Source organism: Oncorhynchus mykiss, chromosome 18 (genome assembly GCF_013265735.2).
Source record: "Oncorhynchus mykiss isolate Arlee chromosome 18, USDA_OmykA_1.1, whole genome shotgun sequence".
Classification (NCBI taxonomy): Eukaryota; Metazoa; Chordata; class Actinopteri; order Salmoniformes; family Salmonidae; genus Oncorhynchus; species Oncorhynchus mykiss.
In genome coordinates this window covers 30620373-30643425 of record NC_048582.1, presented here as the reverse complement: position 1 = coordinate 30643425, position 23053 = coordinate 30620373, and the positions used below count along the sequence as shown (strand labels likewise).

Below are 23053 nucleotides of genomic sequence, written 5' to 3'. Positions count from 1 at the left end.
GCAATATTCAAACTTTGTCTGATTTTCAAGCTAATTTAAAATAAGGACTGAGACTGGACTACTCAGGAACACTCAACACCTTTTGGAAAGCCGTTCTGGTGTGTCATTGGCATTAAACCTTGTGAAATTGTCCCTCTGACTGTTTTCAGAAGACTGAACCAGGTTTTCCTCTAACTTTTTACCTGGGCTTTGCTCCTTTCATGTCTTTTTGATCCTGAAACATTTTAGATTTCATTTTAAGGCAGCAAAACGTGAAGTCTGTGCAAGGGGTGTGTAGACTTTCACTGGTGACTAGTGTTTTCTGGGCATGGGGAATGTTTCACATGATCAAGGAACAAGCTTGTATTTGACTGGTCACCACAGCACTATTTCCTTGATGTAATATACAAGTTTATGAACTGAGATTGAATTGTGTTTTTTATTACAAGAATGTGTATTCGAAAGGATACTTCTCTCAGAACACTAATTTATAATTCAGTATAATTTAGATATCAAATTACATCTAGAGATAATGAATCCAGCAAATCCAGCTTAGTTCTTTCTATTATATAGTAAATATTTAAATCGACTTGATTACCATTGTAATGATTTGACCATTCCAAATCGGAGGTGAGGTTTTGGCAGAAAATGTGATTCTACAAATATTTGAATTACTGTTTGTACGAATCATTGAGAAATGGTCAGTGAGGCAATATGTATTCTTGGTGGGATTCTCCAATAGCAGATTGTTCTTCAGTTATAGCATAGTCAGTTCTCTCATGTCACTGTACAAGGGAAGGGGAGAGTTCTTGTGAGTGCATATAATTTCCAACTGGAATCTGTCATGTAAGCATGAATGCTAACACCTGTTTTCAAAAGACGGTGTGTACTAACTTTCAAACCTTCATTATGGAAGTTAAAATCACAAGTTTCAAGTCCATAATCCCACAAACACAATTGTTTGACACCGTGATGGTAAGCTAAGGTTCTATATTTTGATTCCTTAGCCTGAATAACAGTCCTTCAGTCGCATATATTGAAGGTTAGTTTCATAATCATATAACATTAGTGAAGTGGCTCACCATTGGGGAAAGTTGGAGGCTACTTATTTGACCATGTATCCCTGCATTAACCTCTCTGCGCACCGAACCCTGCGCATCGAAATCCTAGAATCTTGCTAATCCAACTGCGTTGTCAGATTTAAAAAAGGATTTACTGCGAAAGAATACGATGCGATTATCTGAGGATAGATCCCCATAAAAAAACAACTCTTTCAACCAGCACAGGCGTAACAAAATCACAAACTGCAATAAAATAAATGTACCTTTGACGATCTTCCTCTGTTTGCAATCCCAATGCTCATTGTTACACAATGAATGGTCTTTTGTTTGATAAAATCCATTTTTATAGCCTAACACGAAACATTTTGTGAACCGCTTGTGTCGTGAATTCCGTCTTATTCCATTTTCGATGACACATTCGATGTAAATACACACACTAAACGTGACTTTTCCAGTCATGTTTGGTTTCATTGCAATCAACTGGTTTGTTTGGAACACAACCAAACATGATGGGTCGTTTCGTGTATATTGACTGAAAGAAACCGATTTGAAGACAACAAGTAATGACATCATTGTGCACCAATGATATGACCGCTGTTTCGTTGATTGACTGTATTTTAACACAATGACCACTGATCGTCTTGAAATCTAGCTGGGTAGATAGCCAATGAGCTGAGGTAAACGGCAATATGTAATGTTTATGTGTTGGAAGACCAACCCATGTAGTAAACTCCGGCGTAAAGAGGGTCATTCGCCATTGAAGTTTCATACTGGAAGGAGCAACGCATGTTACGCACAGAGTTGTTTTGGTAAAGCGCATTTTCAGCTGTTCAGCTGTAGATGTACACACAGATTGTTGGAGGATGATTCATTTAGCAATTGCCAAATGGAGGAATATTTTTTGGAATGGAGAGGACATTGTTTTTGGACTGGTAAGTTCTTCTCATGCTAATGCCGTTGTTTGAAATTAATAAAATATTATTTTATTTTTATTTTATTTTAATTTTAGTAGCAATATATAAAAATGTAAGGTAATGTAATGAAATGTGTGATGCGTGTGTCTGCCGCCCCAACCCAACCCCACATGAAATACAGTGCCTTGCGAAAGTATTCGGCCCCCTTGAACTTTGCGACCTTTTGCCACATTTCAGGCTTCAAACATAAAGATATAAAACTGTATTTTTTGTGAAGAATCAACAACAAGTGGGACACAATCATGAAGTGGAACGACATTTATTGGATATTTCAAACTTTTTTAACAAATCAAAAACTGAAAAATTGGGCGTGCAAAATTATTCAGCCCCCTTAAGTTAATACTTTGTAGCGCCACCTTTTGCTGCGATTACAGCTGTAAGTCGCTTGGGGTATGTCTCTATCAGTTTTGCACATCGAGAGACTGACATTTTTTCCCATTCCTCCTTGCAAAACAGCTTGAGCTCAGTGAGGTTGGATGGAGAGCATTTGTGAACAGCAGTTTTCAGTTCTTTCCACAGATTCTCGATTGGATTCAGGTCTGGACTTTGACTTGGCCATTCTAACACCTGGATATGTTTATTTTTGAACCATTCCATTGTAGATTTTGCTTTATGTTTTGGATCATTGTCTTGTTGGAAGACAAATCTCCGTCCCAGTCTCAGGTCTTTTGCAGACTCCATCAGGTTTTCTTCCAGAATGGTCCTGTATTTGGCTCCATCCATCTTCCCATCAATTTTAACCATCTTCCCTGTCCCTGCTGAAGAAAAGCAGGCCCAAACCATGATGCTGCCACCACCATGTTTGACAGTGGGGATGGTGTGTTCAGGGTGATGAGCTGTGTTGCTTTTACGCCAAACATAACGTTTTGCATTGTTGACAAAAAGTTCAACTTTGGTTTCATCTGGCCAGAGCACCTTCTTCCACATGTTTGGTGTGTCTCCCAGGTGGCTTGTGGCAAACTTTAAACAACACTTTTTATGGATATCTTTAAGAAATGGCTTTCTTCTTGCCACTCTTCCATAAAGGCCAGATTTGTGCAATATACGACTGATTGTTGTCCTATGGACAGAGTCTCCCACCTCAGCTGTAGATCTCTGCAGTTCATCCAGAGTTATCATGGGCCTCTTGGCTGCATCTCTGATCAGTCTTCTCCTTGTATGAGCTGAAAGTTTAGAGGGACGACCAGGTCTTGGTAGATTTGCAGTGGTCTTATACTCCTTCCATTTCAATATTATCGCTTGCACAGTGCTCCTTGGGATGTTTAAAGCTTGGGAAATCTTTTTGTATCTAAATCCGGCTTTAAACTTCTTCACAACAGTATCTGGGACCTGCCTGGTGTGTTCCTTGTTCTTCATGATGCTCTCTGCGCTTTTAACGGACCTCTGAGACTATCACAGTGCAGGTGCATTTATACGGAGACTTGATTACACACAGGTGGATTGTATTTATCATCATTAGTCATTTAGGTCAACATTGGATCATTCAGAGATCCTCACTGAACTTCTGGAGAGAGTTTGCTGCACTGAAAGTAAAGGGGCTGAATAATTTTGCACACCCAATTTTTCAGTTTTTGATTTGTTAAAAAAGCTTGAAATATCCAATAAATGTCGTTCCACTTCATGATTGTGTCCCACTTGTTGTTGATTCTTCACAAAAAAATACAGTTTTATATCTTTATGTTTGAAGCCTGAAATGTGGCAAAAGGTCGCAAAGTTCAAGGGGGCCGAATACTTTCGCAAGGCACTGTAGCTTATTTGAGGCTGTTGAGGGGAGGGCAGGTCCACAACAATGGCCAAAGTGAAATGGAGACAGTAGATACAGCTGGTCTGTTGTAATATAATAAAGACAGTAGATCTAGCAGGTCTATAATAATATATTGAACCTTATGTTCCCTGTACTCTATATATATGTTTATTATACCTGTTGATACAGGGCTCATATGTGAAACTATTCTAACTGAACATTTTCTTTCACAGTGACACTGACTCCGAATGGGAGCCCCCAGTGTCAAGGTGTCCATCCCCCACTGAAGCTGGTTCATCCAGTGCCTGCCACAAGTGGTGTTCATTTGCCCAAATGTATTTCTGCAGGCATGGATGTGCCTCAGGGCCAAAAGGGCACAGCATGGAGGCGTCGACGTGTTCTTTGCAAAATGAAGTCCCACATCACCTGCACCACATGCTTGGTGACTCTCTGCTTTACAACAAAAAGAGACTGCTATGGCACCTGGCATCAGCAGCACAATATTGTGTAGAGGACTGAGGGTCTTCCAAATATTGAAAGTGTTAATTTTGTAAATTTAGATATTTTTTCTTAATGTTTTTTCTCAATTTTTTTTTTTTTTTTGGGGGGGGGGGGGGGGGGAGGTGTTAGAATACCATTTTGGTATTTTGTATATAGTTATTCCATTCAATGTATAACTTCACCAATTTGGCCACTTGGGTACATTTGGGCTACTTGTGTGGGACACCTGGGTGACTTCATGATAGATGTCACGTAGCACACTCATTTTGGAAGTTATCATTCTGAAGTACTGTTGCCCTCTTATGTTTTTCACCGAAATTGTCCCCATCCTCTATCTGAATGTTTGTTTTGTCTTGTTCATTTTAAAGATGATAATACAATGAAAAAAAACATTTTATTGTTGTATCTAAACCAGATCTATTGTGTTATATTCTCCAACATTAAATTCACATTTACACAATTTTTCTTTCAAATTAAATCAAGAATATGCATATCCTTGGTTCTGAGCCTGAGCAGTTAGATTTGGGTATGTCTTCAGGCGGAAATTGAAAAAAGTAGGGGGGTAGCTGTAAGAGGTTAAAGAAATGGGTGGGGCTGGCTTAAGAGGGTGTGAATAATGCTGAATTGATGTAGACAAAGGAGAGCTCTCCAGCAGTAGTACCAAAACATTCAAAGGCCATTTTCTCAAAATTGAGGTTACAAGTTTATCAACTTTCAAAGCCAAATTACTTTCCCATTGTTCCTCAAATGCAGTGTATAATATACCATTTTGTAGCTCTTTCTCTGCTTTCATTCAAAGTAAAAAAAAAAAACACAATTTCCAATGTTGCTACATAAGACCGAATCAAGGTGGTCGGTCACATATGGACTTGATATTTTACCAAGTAGGGCAATCTGTATACCACACTAACCTTGTCACAACACAACTGATTGTCTCAAACATATTAAGAAGGAAAGAAATTCCACAATTGAACTTTTAAAAAGGCACTGTTAATTGAAATACATTCCAGGTGACTACCTCATGAAGCTGGTTGAGAGTGCAAAACTGTCATCAAGGCAAAGCGTCACTACTTTGAAGAATCTAAAATATATTTTGATGTTTTTAACCTTTTTTTGGTTATTACATGATTCCATATGTGTTATTTCATAGTTTTGATGATTTCATTATTCTACAAAATAGTAAAAATAAAGAAACCCTTGAATGAGTAGGTGTCGACACTTTTGACTGGTACTGTATATATTTACAAAAAACATCTGGGGGATTGGAAATAAAGCTACAATCTGCAATATTAAAGCTGATCTACCCCCTAAAAAAATATGTAAAGTTTTCTAAAGTATCTAATCTGATTACAATATTTTTGCTTGTAATGTAATTTATTACATTCACCTTGAATAATCAGCAATAGGGGTGTTGCAATAAATCTTCAGTTACTGTTAGTTTAGTTTAGCTTACTCTTTGTTAGTAACTTCAGGCGGTACTTCATTTTTTTAAAGGAAGATTACCCCTCTAAGATCTCCATCTCCTTGTGCAATGTTGGTGTTGTCCCCCTATCATTTGTTGCTCCTGCAGCAACAGGTAAACTTTGCAAATCCGACACGTGCGCCTTCGAGACTCGCGAGTCTCTGTGGGAGCGGGACATTCCGTAGTAGAAGGATGAGAAAGGTGACAGGAACTCCGCCGTCATGACAACAATCCGATTACATTGAGACACTTATCTGTGCAGGCTATTTATGCGCATACCAGCAGTGCTTAGGAGCAAGACCCACTTAGAAGAACCGTCGCATGCACTGAACAAGGGGTATTTATTTGTATTTTTATACTAATTGTAATAGAACTAAAGAGAAAGTATTTATTGAGCAACATTGCAACTTTTCTTTGAGCTAGCCTACCTATGTATGGAGGAATTATCTGTGGACATTTAGGCTATCAAGTGGAGGACACTACGCGCAAGAAAAGGTTGCCAAATGTTAAGGATTTAATCAAATGCATATTGTTGATTCGAAGTTTTCTTTTGAACAGTAATCATGTCAAATGTACGCATCAGGCTAAATTTATGTTGGGTTTTAGCGTGCATTCGCGCGTTTCGACGGGCTGCAGAATAGGCTGACCAAAATAGGCATAGGCCGATTTTTTTACTGTCGTCTTGTTCCTTGAGGAAAGTTCTGAAAAACATATATAGAAATCTAGTTTCTGTTTTTTATATTGGAAGAAAAAGAGACTGTGCTCATCCTCTGTCATTCAGGGGCTGATGAAGGTAACCTACATGGTGTAAAGATGGATACTAGTCCTACAAGAAGTATTGATGGACAGACAGGTATGGGGGAGAGCCCTGCCCGCAATGGGGAGTCCAGGCACCGAGGCAGCACCAGGGGCAGCTTCCACGCAGTTGCCACATGGAGCTCATCCTCCCAGTCCTCCCAAAAGGAAGATCTAGGGAGCAATGTTAGTAAGAGACTTAATTCTATTGTCAACTCCCAATACAATGACCATCACAGCACCACAGCAGATCCCAAGGGCCAACTGTGGGTGTCAGCAGAACCTGACACAACCACCACCAATACCGCCACTACCACATTCTCCAAAGGAGCAGAAGTCATCACTTCTACTCAGGCCTTAGAGACGGAGGAGAATGACCATGTGGACCAGTCCACCTACTTTCAGAGGCAGTTTGGGGCGCTGCTCCAGCCAGGGGTCAACAAGTTCTCCCTGCGCATGTTTGGTAGTCACAAGGGCGTGGCAGCGGAGCAGGCCAGGGTCAAATCCTTTGGAGTGTGGATCATCCACCCCTACAGTGACTTCAGGTAACTCAGAGAAGTGGGAGTGAAACAGGGCTACATAGAGAGCACAGAGGATTGGAAAAATAAAAATAAGCCTAGACTGGCAAGACCAATGGGGGAGGCCAAACAGATTTTTCAATGACTCAGATTAATAATCCAGTTCAAATTAAACCATCCATCATGCAATTTTGGTTCAGAATAGATAGAACCATCCATGATAACATCCTATTTCTTGTCCATAACTTCTAAACATTTCATAGCAACTCAAAAATGCTTTATTATTTAGGCCTATCACAAACTAGTTACATCAAGGGCAGTGTTCTGGACACAGATTACACCTAGTCCTGGAGTCAAAAGCAAGAAAATGCTTTTTAGTCTAGAAAAAGCCAGATCAATGGAGAATCTCCATTGAAAAAGCTTTTTAGTCCAGGAGTTGGCTTGACTTCTGTACTGGAAACTGTCCCCAAGTGTACAGTAAGTAGACAGATGTTAGAGGGTAAAAATCTGCTATGATTTATTTTTCAAGGTCAGCCTGCACTGTCGATAAGAAGATAAAGGGATTTGATTAGTGATACAGTATATTGAATGAGATCATCTGGATTAGAGCAGAACCCTGCATACCTTTGTCTCGCCCTGTCTGTAAACCTAACCCTAAAGGAAATGTTAAAATCCCATGCAATTTACTAATCCAAACTCCCACAAAAGTTGCAATCAATTGAAGAATCTTATCGTTTTCAATTGGAGCGGGTTCAGCTTTTAAAATTTTTATCCAAACACTTTTCATGGAACATATAGTAAAGCCAGTCAAAGGCTGTGGCTTTGGGGTTAATGTCTATATATACACGTCATACATTTTCCACACATACTCAACACTATATAGGTCAATGCCAGACAGTGAGGTTAAATCCATGCTAAGGGATTATTGCCAACAAGAAGAAACTCCATAATTTCAATCTTGCCCTGTATTATGTCATAAATACTGAGACAGATGAGAGGAAGATTACTGTAGGTCTGCCCTCTGCAACCTTATGTTCAACCTTCACTTTAATGGGGGTGGGTTTTGAAAACATACATCTACACATCCAATTGATTGCTTTACCAATGTTATCAATCTAAAAAGGAAATACTGTTCTGAAACAGTATTTGAGCACACGTGCTCAAATAAGGGCAAGTGAGAATATACTGTCTTGTTGTGGATTTACAGTACAACTACAAACAGCTACTTTTAAACTGCCATTACTTGAGTGCAGGTAAAAAAAACTTAGAGGAAGGGAGGCCAGGGGAAAGTAAGCCGGTAAGGTCTGGTATGGTACGGTATGGAGTAACGGCAAAATAAAAAAATAAATAGTGTCCGTACAGGGTAACGTACCGGTAAGACATGAGCCTATTACAATAATTAAAACAAAGATGTCAAGAAAACTATTAGGCTATTACACTATAATTTATCATTACTGCCTGTCAGCCGCATGAAAACTTTTTCCAAAGTAACTTCAATTAAGAAAACTATATTCTACTAGCTTTGGTGTAGATCAACTTCTTCCAGTGTGATGTAATTGGTAGCTTGGTAAACTATATTTTCAGAGCAGCTTCCCCAGCACTGCTTTTAAGCCAATAGAAAATGTTTGTACACACACAAGTGTGTGCACACATATGAGGTCCAGTACCAGGAAGAAATTAAATCTACTTTCACCACTGCTTATGTAACAGTACAAATTTAGACCGTCCCCTCGCCCATACCCGGGCGCGAACCAGGGACCTTCTGCACACATCAACAGTCACCCTCGAAGCATCGTTACCCATCGCGCCACAAAAGCCGCGGCCCTTGCAGAGCAAGGGGAACTACTACTTCAAGGTCTCAGAGCAAGTGACGTCACTGATTGAAACGCTATTTAGCGCCCACGCTAACTAAGCTAGCCGTTTCACATCCGTTACACTCACCCCCCTTTTGACCTTCCTCCTTTTTTTCGCAGCAACCAGTAATCCGGGTCAACAGCATCAATGTAACAGTACAAATTTAGACCGTCCCCTCGCCCATACCCGGGCCCAAGTGGCACTCTATTCTGGCACTCTATTACCTTTTATAGTGCACTTCTTTTGACCGTAGCTCAAAGGGCCCTTGTCAGAAGTAGTGCACTATAGGGTGCCATTGGACGCAGGCATTCAGTGGCAAAGAGATCCACTGAGTGACTGAGACCACATTGGACAGCAATTACACCCAAACCAAGTACACATTGCAAACCTAGACATGAGACAATGAGAGCTTATGTGACGACATGCAGTCATCTCTGTATGTACTGTAGAAGTCTTGGAGTGTTCCGAGCTTTAGTGTACTAACTAGTGCATTATTAAACCAATTTATATTGTACTGTAGCAGACCCTCTGTTTCTCTTCATGGAAGTTTGCTGAGGATGCTGTAGGCCTACTTGGTGTAATGTACATTTTTAATGAATGGCTTTCCTTTTACAGCAGGGAGTGTCTGTGTTAGGCTCAGTAGCACTCAGAAACAACTCATTGGACATCTATCACTGTTCTGAGTGGATGGGCTTGCTTGGCCTTTATCTTTGTGACACTATTATGTCAAGGGGTACTCCTGTCACTTGAGTTCAAATTTCACTCAACATACATTTAAATTTAGTGGCAACAAGTGTCTGACAGTTACGAGAGCATTTAGAACAGGGGAAATGCTGATGTCATACAATAGATATGGGTCTTTCTATAAATAATGGGGCCAATGTGTGACATTGGGATCAACATTTCAAAATGGGTAGAATAAAAAAAAAAAAAATGTATGCAGTTCCACATGAGTATTTCAAGGAATATATGTAAATTGACCCATAACTCCACCTATACAACAACATACATCCTTCAAGCAGGGTTCATACGGACATTGGCAAGTCAAATTCAAGGACTTTCGGTGACTTTTTCAAACACTTAATTGTAATTTAAGGACCTCAATATTATACAATTGTATAATTTATTTAATTGTACATAAAGGCCTAATATAGAACCCCCCCACCCCCCAAAAAAAGCATGTAAAAATTGTACAAGAAGTAGGCCATCGCCACTTTAAGAATGATTACTTGCATTGATATTCAAATTATTATTACATTCTAAAAGATGTAAGAATAATGTGGACTTGCCTGACTAAATAAATTGGATTCATTTTTCTGTAGCCTATGTGTGTGTGTGTGTGTGTATATATATATATATATATATATATATATATATATATATATATATATATATAGTGGGGCAAAAAAGTATTTAGTCAGCCACCAATTGTGAAAGTTCTCCCACTTAAAAAGATGAGAGAGGCCTGTAATTTTCATCATAGGTACATTTCAACTATGAAAGACAAAATTAGGAAAAAAAAATCCAGAAAATCACATTGTAGGATGTTTTATGAATTTATTTGCAAATTATGGTGGAAAATAATTATTTGGTCAATAACAAAAGTTTATCTCAATACTTTGTTATATACCCTTTGTTGGCAATGACAGAGGTCAAACGTTTTCTGTAAGTCTTCACAAGGTTTTCACACATTGTTGCTGGTATTTTGGCCCATTCCTCCATGCAGATCTCCTCTAGAGCAGTGATGTTTTGGGGCTGTTGCTGGGCAACACAGACTTTCAACTCCCTCCAAAGATTTTCTATGGGGTTGAGATCTGGAGACTGGCTAGGCCACTCCAGGACCTTGAAATGCTTCTTACGAAGCCACTCCTTCGTTGCCCGGGTGGTGTGTTTGGGATCATTGTCATGCTGAAAGACCCAGCCACTTTTTATCTTCAATGCCCTTGCTGATGGAAGGAGGTTTTCACTCAAAATCTCACGATACATGGCCCCATTCATTCGTCCTGGTCCCTTTGCAGAAAAACAGTCCCAAAGCATGATGTTTCCACCCCCATGCTTCACAGTAGGTATGGTGTTCTTTGGATGCAACTCAGCATTCTTTGTCCTCCAAACACGACGAGTTGAGTTTTTACCAAAAAGTTATATTTTGGTTTCATCTGACCATATGACATTCTCCCAATCTTCTTCTGGATCATCCAAATGCTCTCTAGCAAACTTCAGACGGGCCTGGACATGTACTGGCTTAAGCAGGGGGGACACGTCTGGCACTGCAGGATTTGAGTCCCTGGCGGCGTAGTGTGTTACTGATGGTAGGCTTTGTTACTTTGGTCCCAGCTCTCTGCAGGTCATTCATTAGGTCCCCCCGTGTGGTTCTGGGGTTTTTGCTCTCCGTTCTTGTGATCGTTTTGACCCCACGGGGTGAGATCTTGTGTGGAGCCCCAGATCGAGGGAGATTATCAGTGGCCTTGTAAGTCTTCCATTTCCTAATAATTGCTCCCATAGTTGATTTCTTCAAACCAAGCTGCTTACCTATTGCAGATTCAGTCTTCCCAGCCTGGTGCAGGTCTACAATTTTGTTTCTGGTGTCCTTTGACAGCTCTTTGGTCTTGGCCATAATGGAGTTTGGTTTGGACTGTTTGAGGTTGTGGACAGGTGTCTTTTATACTGATAACAAGTTCAAACAGGTGCCATTAATACAGGTAACGAGTGGAGGACAGAGGAGCCTCTTAAAGAAGAAGTTACAGGTCTGTGAGAGCCAGAAATCTTGCTTGTTTGTAGGTGACAAAATACTTATTTTCCACCATAATTTGCAAATAAATTCATAAAAAATCCTACAATGTGATTTCTGGATTTTCTTTCTCATTTTGTCTGTCATAGTTGAAGGGTACCTATGATGAATTTAACTAGGCAAGTCAGTTAAGAACAAATTCTTATTTACAATGACAGTCTACCGGGGAACGGGCAGAACGCCAGATTTTTATCTTGTCGGCTCGGGGATTCAATTCAGCAACCTTTCGGTTACTGGCTCAATGCTCTAACCACAAGCTACCAAAAAAACAGGTTCCTTTTGTAATGGAAGGATTTTTATGGAAGGCCAAGTTGAAGCCAGCATTGGATGTTGTTGTCCTCGTCATAACCGCACATGGTTTTACGGCAACAGAGTAGCGCAACACCACTCAATTGAAGTGGCGGGAAAAAAACAAAAATGGCCAGGCACATCTCCAACAAAAACTGATTCACGGAAACGTATAAGGGACCAGGAGAACTTATACATTGGCTACGCTAATTACAAGGCCTTTTCAAATACCACATTGAGGAAATGTAGACTACTTCAAGCCCCTTGTATTGTTTAAAATAGCAGGTTAACTTATTCTGTTGGGGTGAAACCATTTCATTTACTAGATCATATTTTGAAGAAGCCCACGGCCATGGTAATTTGTTGGAAATATAATTAATTTGGGATACCGTAGGATTTTGCGCATTACACAATTGCGCACACTGCACAGTATGACTCGGTGTCCAATCCGAGGCACAAAAACATTACCTTGATGCTTTTTCTGTTAAATCTAACGAGACCATACTGTAAATCAAGCAGACAACAACAGATGATCAGCATCAATTCGCTAGGGATATTAGATCCAACGTGGATCCAGGCACAACTGTCTTCACCGGTGTAACGAATAAGACACCAAAGTATTCTGGACATTCCTCCAGAACACCTTTTTTTCCTGCACTTTGGCTTTTGTTGCATCACATGCGCTATGACTATGACAACAGCCAGGGCCGGCGTTATGGGCCTTACACGGAACCCAAACCGGCTGCGCGCGTGCGCCATCGTGCATACATTTATTTTGTCCCCCCACACCAAACGCGATCATGACATGCAGGTTAAAATATCAAAACAAACTCTGAACAAATTATATTAATTTTGGGACAGGTCGAAAAGCATTAAACATTTATGGCAATTTAGCTAGTTAGCTTGCACTTGCTAGCTAATTAGGCTATTTAGCTAGCTTGCTGTTGCTAGCTAATTTGTCCTGGGATATAAACATTAAGTTGTTATTTTACCTGAAATGCACAAGGTCCTCTACTCCACCAATTAATCCAAGCATAAAACTGTCAACCAAATTGTTTCTAGTCATCTCTCTTCCTTCCAGGCTTTTTCTTCTCTTGACTTTATATTGCAAGCTTGTCGCTTGGACAAATATTCCATTGTTTGGGCGGAGACATGAGCATCTCGTCATTATATATTGATCTCTGGTTTCAACCTCTTGCGAATTGGAAAGGAAAGTTGGCGGGAGCACAGTGCAATGTTAGGATGCTGGATTGCCCTAAAGTTAATAGATGATTCGCCAAAATTCTACAATTACTTCTGTCTAAATAAAATCCTTCAAAATACTTCCCCAGGGAGCATGACTTAGCCTCAGAGGATCATTCGCTTTTTGTGGTGGATTGTTTCAAATCACAAGTGTGTTTGGGAAGCCCGAAATGTGGGTAGTGCACGTGACAATAGGTCTAGCTGATTGAGTTGCACCTGTCAGTGAAACGCGTCTAAAATATGTGTGAAGGTAATGTGTATTGAGTATAATAAAAAAGGTTGCCTCAAGAAGAGGATGGAACTGTGGCGAAGATGGTGCGTCTCCAGAATGCATGCATACAGTACTGTATGTAAGAAAGTGCCCATTTGGCAATGTATTATTCCTGATTGTTTTAGCTCACCACAAATTTTTTCTTCGCCTCAAACAAGTCAACAAAGTCTGATTTTTTTAACATCCATTGGGAATGATAGTTCCTCAGTATTTGAAAAATCACTCCCTGCCTCGATAATCACCAAGCCTCGATGTGAAAGAGCAATATATCATGATCTGATGACCCCATATATCCAGTGGAAACGTCATTAAAAAACAGCTTTCTGTCCGGAGTTCACCGGCGCAGGAAAGTTTGAGGTCACGGCTGAATAGGCTAGTTGATACAATGTTGCAAGTTCGTTAAAAAACTTCTTGATGCACCCATCCCGTTAGCGGGATCATTTTCGTCAACCATCGTTGAATTGCAGAGCACCAAATTCAAATTAAATCACTAAAAATATTTAATTTTCTAGTTTTTTAGTTTAGCTTGTTGTTAATCCACCTGGCGTGTCAGATTTCAATAAAGCTTTTCGGCGAAAGTATACCAAGCGTTTATGTAAGCACATCTCTCTCAGTATGCAAAATATTACAAACATCTAGCAGCCAATAAGATTGATCACGAAAGTCAGAAAATAAATAAATTAAATCGCTTACCTTTGATGATCTTCGGATGTTTGCACTCAAAAATATCAATAATACCTCAATTTGGTTATCGCGTTATGTTCAGAAATCAACAGGCTCGAGCGGTCACGACATCACAGACGAAAATTCCAAATAGTATCTGTAATGTTCGTAGAAACATTTCAAAAGTTTTTTTATAATCAATCCTCAGGTTGTTTTTACAATATATAATCGATAATATATCAACCGGGAATGTAGCTTCTTCAATAGGAGAGAGAGAAAATGGCTGCTCCAAGCTGTTGCGCATACAAAACGCTGCTTGCACCCAGCCATGTGATCTTTCTAGCTAATTTTTAAAAATAAAAGCCTGAAACTATGTCTAAAGACTGTTCACTCCATGGGGAAGCCATAGGAAAGGGAATCTGGTTGATATCCCTTTAAATGGAGCAAAGGCAGGCAATGGAACATGGAGCTTTCAAAATAGAGGCCACTTCCTGGTTTGATTTTACTCAGGTTTTTGCCTGCAATATCAGTTTTGTTAGACTCACAGACAATATTTTGACAGTTTTGGAAACTTTAGAGTGTTTTCTATCCTAATCTGACAATTATATGCATTTTCTAGATTCTGATTCTGAGAAATAAACAGTTTAATTTGGGTATGTTTTTCATCCAAAAATCAAAATACTGCCCCCTGCACTCAAGAGGTGTTAACTACAGCGTGAGCTCTTGATACAATGTTGAACTTCACAAGCCATAGCGCAAGTCAAGACAGATAGAAAGGGACAGACAGACGGAGAAGAGATTCATTTGATTGAAAGAACCAACATTTTCATCAGGATATTTTCTACTGTTTTTATTTTGTCGGCTTTAGTCCTATGTATTTTACTTAATGAATGATAGAGTATAGGCCTAGAATTTCCATCTCTGAGTTACAGTATATGCTCTCATTTATTTAGCCGCCAGCAGACAAACCAGAACACGCCATACACTCACCTAGATGAGCTGGATCACAGTCCAGGCCTAAGGGTAAGGGGCGCAGAATTGAGACATGAGCCAACTGAAGGTGAGGCTTCTACCCCACCAAGCTCTTCAGCTCGTGGCCCCTGCCCAGTAGTTACTCACGGGTGGGTCGGCTGTGCAAGCCACCGGACAGGCTTACTCTGTAAGCAAGAGACTGTGTTAACTTGTCCTCTGTTTGTATAAAAAAAGGAAGATGACAACTGAAGTAAAAATAAAATGTCATGCTTTTTCAAATGTTATGACTTGACTGTTAAGAACTTAATGTTATGCCGTTATGTTTGCACTTTCTATTGAAAAGGATGATGTTACGGAGTCTAGTTGATAGGTAATCGACTAGCAGATCACAGTGTATCAATTTGTCCATATTGCAGAGGCTAGATCACAGTGTATCAATTTGTCCATATGGCAGAGGCTAGGCTATAGCCATAGTTGGAATTTTTTTTTTTTTATCATTTTACTTCAGATTTGTATGAGTAACCACGTGACAATGATTTTGAGAAACGAAAATGGAAATTAAACTGTTCCACGAAAATGTGCATATATTAATATTCATAACTGGCACGCAGAGCGGTAGAAATGGTAGGATAAATTGTAAACTTCCCCAAACCTGAAACTCACGAGTTGCCTATGGTCTTTACTATTACACCCATTTAACAAATGTGTGCAAGTGCGCACATAGGAGGTCCCGTGAAAAAATGGGCCCGTCTATGAAAATCAAATAAATGCCTGTCCAACTGATTTTGGGGGGAGTTGTGTGCCAATGAAAACTCTTTTACCCCATAACCGGCCGTCATTGTAAATAAGAATTTGTTCCTAACTGACTTGCCTAGTTAAGGTTAAAGGTTAAGTAAAAAAATAACAAAAAAACAAAACAACATATTATTTTATTATTATTATTATTATTTATTATTATGAAATGTTATGGAGTTACACTGCATTTTTGAGACCTCTATGCAAAAAAATTGTCCAACAACTATATCCAGGATTCTTACAGGGTTCAAGTTAGATGTGTGATTTCAGTGATTAATGCTTAATATATGATATAACAACAATTTACATTGCCATAAATGCATTGACAGAACAGTAATGTTTTTTGACACAGATATAACAAGTTGCTCGGTGTAGTTAAGCCTCTCTGGTACCTACGTTTATAGAAAGAGCCATAGTCAATTTCACTATTCTGGATCCTGAAGTTTGACAGTAACTTTACAGTACATACTGTGGAAACACAATACTTTAATTTGATGTGGAAATACAAGATGTAACAATGGACTTCTCTCTCAGCCTGTTCCCAGATCTATTTGTGCTCTTCCCAACTCCCTGACCTCAACCCCCCGTCCTATCCAGGTTCTATTGGGACATTGTGATGCTACTCCTGATGATGTGCAACCTGGTCATCCTCCCCTGGGGCATCACCTTCTTTGAAGACCAGAAAACTTTGCCCTGGATCTCATTCAACGTCATCTCTGACACCTGCTTCCTGGTCGACCTGGTCCTCAACTTCCGCACGGGCGTCCTAGAGGGAGACGACCAGATCATCCTGGACCCCAAGGTTACATTTCACTCATTTTCAAAACAGCTGGAAACAAAGGGGGATATTGGCAAATGGGAGAACAGTAAGAAGGGTGGACACAGGTATTTGAAATCAAATTTTATTGGTCACATGTTGAGAATACAACAGATGTAGATTTTACTTTGAAATGCTTACTTATGAGCCCATTCCCAACAATGCAGAGTTAAAAACATAGTAACACAATTAAAACAATAAAGAGGCTATATACAAGGAGTACCAGTGCCGAGTCAATGTGCAGGGGTAAAAAGTAGTTGAGATAATACAGTATGTACATGTGGGTAAGGATAAAAGTGGCTAGGCAATCAGGATATATCATGTAAATTGTCCAGGTAGCCATGTTACTAACTGTTCATTCGTCTTATGGCTTGAGGGTAGAAGCTGTTCAGGTGCCTTTTGGTCTCAGACTTGGCACTCCGGTACCGCTTGCTGTGCGGTAGCAGAGAGAACAGTCTATGACTTGGGTGGCTGGAGTCTTTGACAATTTTTAGGGCCTTCCTCTGACACTGCCTGGTATATAGGTCCTGGATGGTAAGGAGTTCGGCCCCAGTGATGTACTGGGCCGTATGCACTACCCTCTTTAGCTCCTTACAGTCAGATGCCGAGCAGTTGCCATACCAAGCGGTGATGCAGCCAGTCAAGATGCTCTCAATGGTGCATCTGAACCCCAGTCTCCGGTGGGGAGTATATGTGCGTGGCCGGGAGTGTTATTGCTAGTGACAGGCTTTGCTGCATTAGCCTCTCAAGTCCACTGTTATTTTACTACCAATATCTATTTACACCTTGTCTAGAAATTATTATTATATATGTTTTATTTGTTATTCATTTTGTAGCTAGGTGAAACCCTTTGCACCGATGCATTTTATTGTATGAAATGTGCTTAACAAATACAGTTTGAGTCAGTGATTTAATGAAGGTCAAATCAATCAGTCAATCAATAATTTAATCATAGGTGATCCGTATGCGTTACCTGAAGACTTGGTTCGTGGTGGACTTCATCTCCTCCATCCCAATGGACTACATCTTCCTGATAGTGGACCTGGAGGCCCAGATGGAGGCTTCGGATGTGTATCGCACGGCCCGTGCTCTCCGTATCGTCCGCTTCACCAAGATCCTCAGCCTGCTGCGCCTCCTGAGACTGTCCCGCTTCATCCGCTACATCCATCAGTGGGAGGAGGTGAGGGAGAGGGGAGCATATTTCATGTAGGATAAGGCTATATACTTAAACGCTGTGTACTTACACACTCACATTGTAAAATCACTCAGTCAAAGATTCACTCATACTCATACTGTCTAGAAATTGATCCAATAGCCATACCTCTCTATTAGCATGAGCTCCAAAAGTATTGGGACAGTGACACATATTTGTTCATTACACTCTGTACTCCAGCAACTGCAGTTGAAATTATTTAACTTAAGGGTATTTTAATTCATATCAGGTGAAATAACAGCACTTGTTGTACATAGTCCCCCCATTTTAGGGGAGAAAAGGTATTGTATAAAATACACAAAAAAATGTCACTGTCCCAATACTTTTGGAGCTCACTGTATTCATGCTAATAGAGAGGTATGGCTATTGGATCAATTTCTAGACAGTATGAGTATGAGTGAATCTTTGACTGAGTGATTTTGCAATGTGAGTGTGTATACCAATTATTCTGTGTCCCAAATGGCACCCTGTCACCTATTAAATGCACTACTTTTGACCAGAGCCCTATGGGACCTGGTCAAAAGTATTGCACTAATAAGGGAGTAGGGTGCCATTTTGGAGACAACCATTGTAAGTCCTTGCCAGTGTTGACATTCCTCTCTATAACTCTATAACAAATTTTCTCCCTCTCAGATATTCCACATGACCTATGACCTGGCCAGTGCTGTTGTGCGTATAGTAAACCTGATTGGTATGATGCTACTGCTGTGCCATTGGGACGGCTGCATGCAATTCATGGTGCCCATGTTGCAGGATTTCCCACCAGATTGCTGGGTTACCAAGAACAACATGGTGGTGAGTGAGTGAGGACTGGAAGGTGGCAAATTCCCATTGTGGTTTATAACAATAAATAATCATAATACATTTTATTTTAAGCACCTTTCAAAACACCCAAAGTTACTTTACATAGTTAGCAAGATAATCAGCCAGGTAAGAAAGCAATCAAATTATCCTGCACATTGAATTCATCCTATTCAATATGACACCCCTTTGCTACTTCAGTCTTGCCTCCTCACCCCTTGTTTCTCTCTTTCACAGAATTCCACATGGCATTTACAGTACTCATATGCCCTGTTCATGGCAATGAGCCACATGTTGTGTATAGGATATGGTGCCCAGGCTCCCGAGGGCATGACGGACGTATGGCTGACTATCATGAGTATGATTGTGGGTGCCACCTGCTATGCCATGTTTCTGGGCCATGCCGCCAACCTGGTTCAGTCCATAGACGCCTCCCGACGACAGTATCAAGATAAGGTCTTTGACTCACATGAGCAGAGTACTTTTACAAATAGATGAGAAAAATATACTCTAGTACATTGTTGTTCTTTCTTGTTGTTTACATAAATCTACATTTTACATCAAATATGTACAGTTTGCTGCCCTCTTTTTTAAATATTGTTTTAATTAACCTTTATTTAACTAGGTAAGTCAGTTAAGAACACATTCTTATTTACAATGACGGCCTCTTAGCCAGGTCTCCCTTGTAAAAGAGTTATTCTGACCTCAACAGGACTTACTGGATAAGGTTCAAACAAATTAAACACACCCACTCACAATGTTCTCTGTCTGGAACCCATGTTTTCAGTATAAGCAGGTGGAGCAGTACATGTCGTTCCATAAGCTGCCGGCGGACGTGAGGCAGAGGATCCATGAGTACTATGAGATTCGCTTCCAAGGCAAGATGTTTGACGAAGACAGTATTCTGGGAGAACTCAGCGACCCGCTCAAGGAGGTCTCTTCCATTACACCTCAATCTCTTCTCTGTCTCTCTCTCTCTTTCACTCTCTCTCTGTCTATACCCTTACATTACTTGCCATTTCCCCTTTCAAAACAGTTGGAGCAAACATACACTAACGGACAAAAGTTTTAAAACACTTACTCATTCAAGGGTTTTTCTTTATTTTTACTATTTTCAACATTGTAGAAAAATAGTGAAGACATCAAAAATATTAAATAACACATATGGAATCATGTAATAACCAAAAAAGTGTTAAACAAATCAAAATATATTTTAGATTTTAGATTCTTCAAAATTGCCACCCTTTGCCTTGATGACAGCTTTGCACACTCTCGGCATTCTCTCAACCAGATTCACCTGGAATGCTTTTACAACAATCTTGAAGGAGTTCCCACATATGCTGAGCACTTGTTAGCTGCTTTTCCTTCACTCTGCGGTCCAACTCATCCCAAACCATGTAAATTTGTTTGAGGTCGGGGGATTGTGGAGGCTAGGTCATCTGATGCAGCACTCCATCACTCTCCTTCTTGGTCAAATAGCCCTTACACAGCCTGGAGGTGTGTTGGGTCATTGTCCTGTTGAATAACAAATGAAAGTCCCACTAATCCTCAACCAGATGGGATGGCATATCGCTGCAGAATGCTGTGGTAGCCATGCTGGTTAAGTGTGCCTTGAATTCCAAATAAATCACAGATAGTGTCACCTGCAAAGCACCCCCACACCGTAGCACCTCCTCCTCCATGCTTTTACAGTGGGAATTACACATGCCGAGATCATCCGTTCACCCACACCGCATCTCTTAAAGATATGGCAGTTGGAACCAAAAATCTCTAATTTGGACTCCAGACCAAAGGACAGATTTCCACCGGTCTAATGTCCATTGCTCGTGTTTCTTGGCCGAAGCAAGCCTCTTCTTCTTATTGGTGTCCTTTAGTGGTGGTTTCTCTGCAACAATTCGACCATGAAGGCCTGATTCACTCCTCTGAACAGTAGATGTTGAGATGTGTTTGTTACTTGGGCTGCAATTCCTGATGTTGATAACTCTAATGAACTTATCCTCTGCAGCAAAGGTAACTCTGGGTCTTCCATTCCTGTGGCGGTCCTCATGAGAGCAAGTTTCTTTCATAGCGCTTGATGGTTTTTGCGACAGCACTTGAAGAAACTTTCAAGTTCTTGACATTTTCCGTATTGACAGATGACTAATGTCTTAAAGCAATGATGGACTGTCATTTCTCTTTGCTTATTTGAGCTGTTCTTTCCAAATGAACTTTTAAAGAAGGCATACCTGTTAATTGAAATGCATTCCAGGGACTACCTTATGAATGTGTGCAAAGCTGTCATCAAGGCAAAGGGTGGCTATTTGAAATATAACATATATTTTGATTTGTTTAACACTTTTTTGGACACTACATTATTCCATATGTGTTATTTCATAGTTTGATGTCTTCACTATTATTCTACAATGTAGAAAATAGTCAAAATAAAGAAAAACCCTTGAATGAGTAGGTGTTCTAAAACTTTTGACCGGTAGTGTAGAAAGACAAAGAAAACTATTTATATTTGCCCAAGATGTGGTCTATCTCTGTTTCACTGTCACAGACTATCTACAGTACTCTTGTACTGTACAGACATTCTGTTCTTAATGATTCCTCTCTTCTCTTCTTTTCTCCATTAGGAAATTGTGAGCTTCAACTGCCGTGGGTTGGTAGCCAACATGCCACTGTTTGCCAATACAGATCCTCATTTTGTAACAGTGATTTTGACCAAGCTGCGCTTTGAGGTCTTTCAGCCTAATGACTTCATCATACGGGAGGGAACACTAGGGCGGAAGATGTACTTTGTCCAACACGGCTGTGTTACCGTGCTCCCCCGTGGAAAAAAAGAGATACAGCTTAGCGATGGAGCCTACTTTGGGGGTGAGCTGTTTGCGATTTTGGTTTCAAAGCGCTCTTCACCAATGTGTTACACCCTCTTTTCTCATTCACCCCTTTGATTTACACTTCTCTCAACTCTCTTCCTTTGTCCGCAAGTCATGTTTCTACTCTCCCCTTTCTCTTTCTTCTATCCTTGCCTTTCTCTATATCGCTACTCTTCTTCACTACTCTTTACTCAATTCTGTTTAATACCCTAGCATCCTAACACTGCGAAACAATCAATGTAACTGTTTTATACAGACAACTTTATTGGGAAATATTATTTACCTTAAACATCACATGTATGTTGAGTACATGGGGATAAACTGAATTAAATCTCCTCTCCTCCCTTAGAGATCTGCCTGCTGACCCGTGGACGTCGGACGGCAAGCGTGAGGGCTGATACGTACTGCCGCCTCTACTCCCTGAGTGTGGACAGCTTCAACGAGGTCCTGGAGGAGCACCCCCTGATGAGGAGGGCCTTTGAGAGCGTGGCTGTGGACCGTCTGGACCGGGTACAGGGGCGAGAACCCTTCATGAGCTTCTCCGCAGACTGACTGACACTTATGGGCTCATAGAGGAGAGCTGACACAGGCAGCACAGTGGAAACCTATATGACAAGATGGAGGGCATTCAACTGATAAAAATCTGACAGTCAATGGACATGTTGCTTTTGTTTTTAGTTTGGGAACCTACTTATAGAAAGTTATGCTTTAAATATGTTTATTAAGAAGCATATTACAATGGAAACAAGTGTATAAACATATCAATGAGCTTCCCTTTTTAACAGATAAAATAACAGTAATGTACATCAAAACAAAATATTAAATAAAAATTAATAGTACCCCCCTCTTCACACCCAGTCCCCCACATACAGTGCATTTGGAAAGTATTTAGACCTCTTGAATTTTTCCACATTTTGTTACGTTACAGCCTTATTCTAAAATTGATTAAATAGGTGTTTTCCTCATCAATCTACACACAATACCGCATAATGACAAATAAAAAACAGGGTATTCAGTCCATATACTCAGAAATTTGTTGAAGCACCTTTGGCAGCGATTACAGCCTCAAGTCTTCTTGGGTATGACGCTATAAGCTTGGCACACTAGAATTTGGGGAATTTCTACCGTTCTTCTCTGCAGATCCTCTCAAGCTCTGTCAGGATGGATGGGGACCATCTCTGCACAGCTATTTTCAGGTCTCTCGAAATATCTTCAATCGGATTCAAGTCCGGGCTCTGGCTGGGCCATTCAACGAAATTCAGAGACTTTTCCCAAAGCCACTCCTGCATTGTCTTGGCTGTGTGCTTAGGGTTGTTGTCCTGTTGGAAGGTGAAGCTTTGCCCCAGTCTGAAGTCCTCAGCGTTCTGGAGCAGGATCTCTCTGTACTTTGCTCCATTCATCTTCCCCTCGATCCTGACTAGACTCCCAGTCCCTGCCGCTGAAAAACATCCCCACAG

The 23053-nt window shown here is 40.4% G+C and overlaps 1 protein-coding gene across 1 annotated transcript; it reads left to right on the top strand.

Annotated features, from left to right (window-relative positions):
- The first annotated feature begins 5565 nt into the window (after window positions 1-5565).
- hcn3 (hyperpolarization activated cyclic nucleotide-gated potassium channel 3) lies at window positions 5566-22696 on the top strand. The gene is made up of 8 exons (XM_021571553.2): window positions 5566-7061; window positions 16505-16709; window positions 17680-17904; window positions 18571-18732; window positions 18976-19194; window positions 19526-19672; window positions 21354-21594; window positions 21946-22696. The coding sequence occupies exons 1-8, from the start codon at window positions 6535-6537 to the stop codon at window positions 22146-22148; spliced, it is 1929 nt and encodes a 642-aa protein (XP_021427228.1). The 5' UTR covers window positions 5566-6534; the 3' UTR covers window positions 22149-22696.
- Window positions 22697-23053: the final 357 nt, after the last annotated feature.

Coding starts and splice junctions, on each gene's coding strand:
- hcn3 (XM_021571553.2), top strand. CDS start 6,535: ATGGATACTAGTCCTACAAGAAGTATTGATGGACAGACAGGTATGGGG. Junction 7,062..16,504: donor CACCCCTACAGTGACTTCAG/GTAACTCAGAGA, acceptor CGTCCTATCCAG/GTTCTATTGGGACATTGTGA. Junction 16,710..17,679: donor AGATCATCCTGGACCCCAAG/GTTACATTTCAC, acceptor ATTTAATCATAG/GTGATCCGTATGCGTTACCT.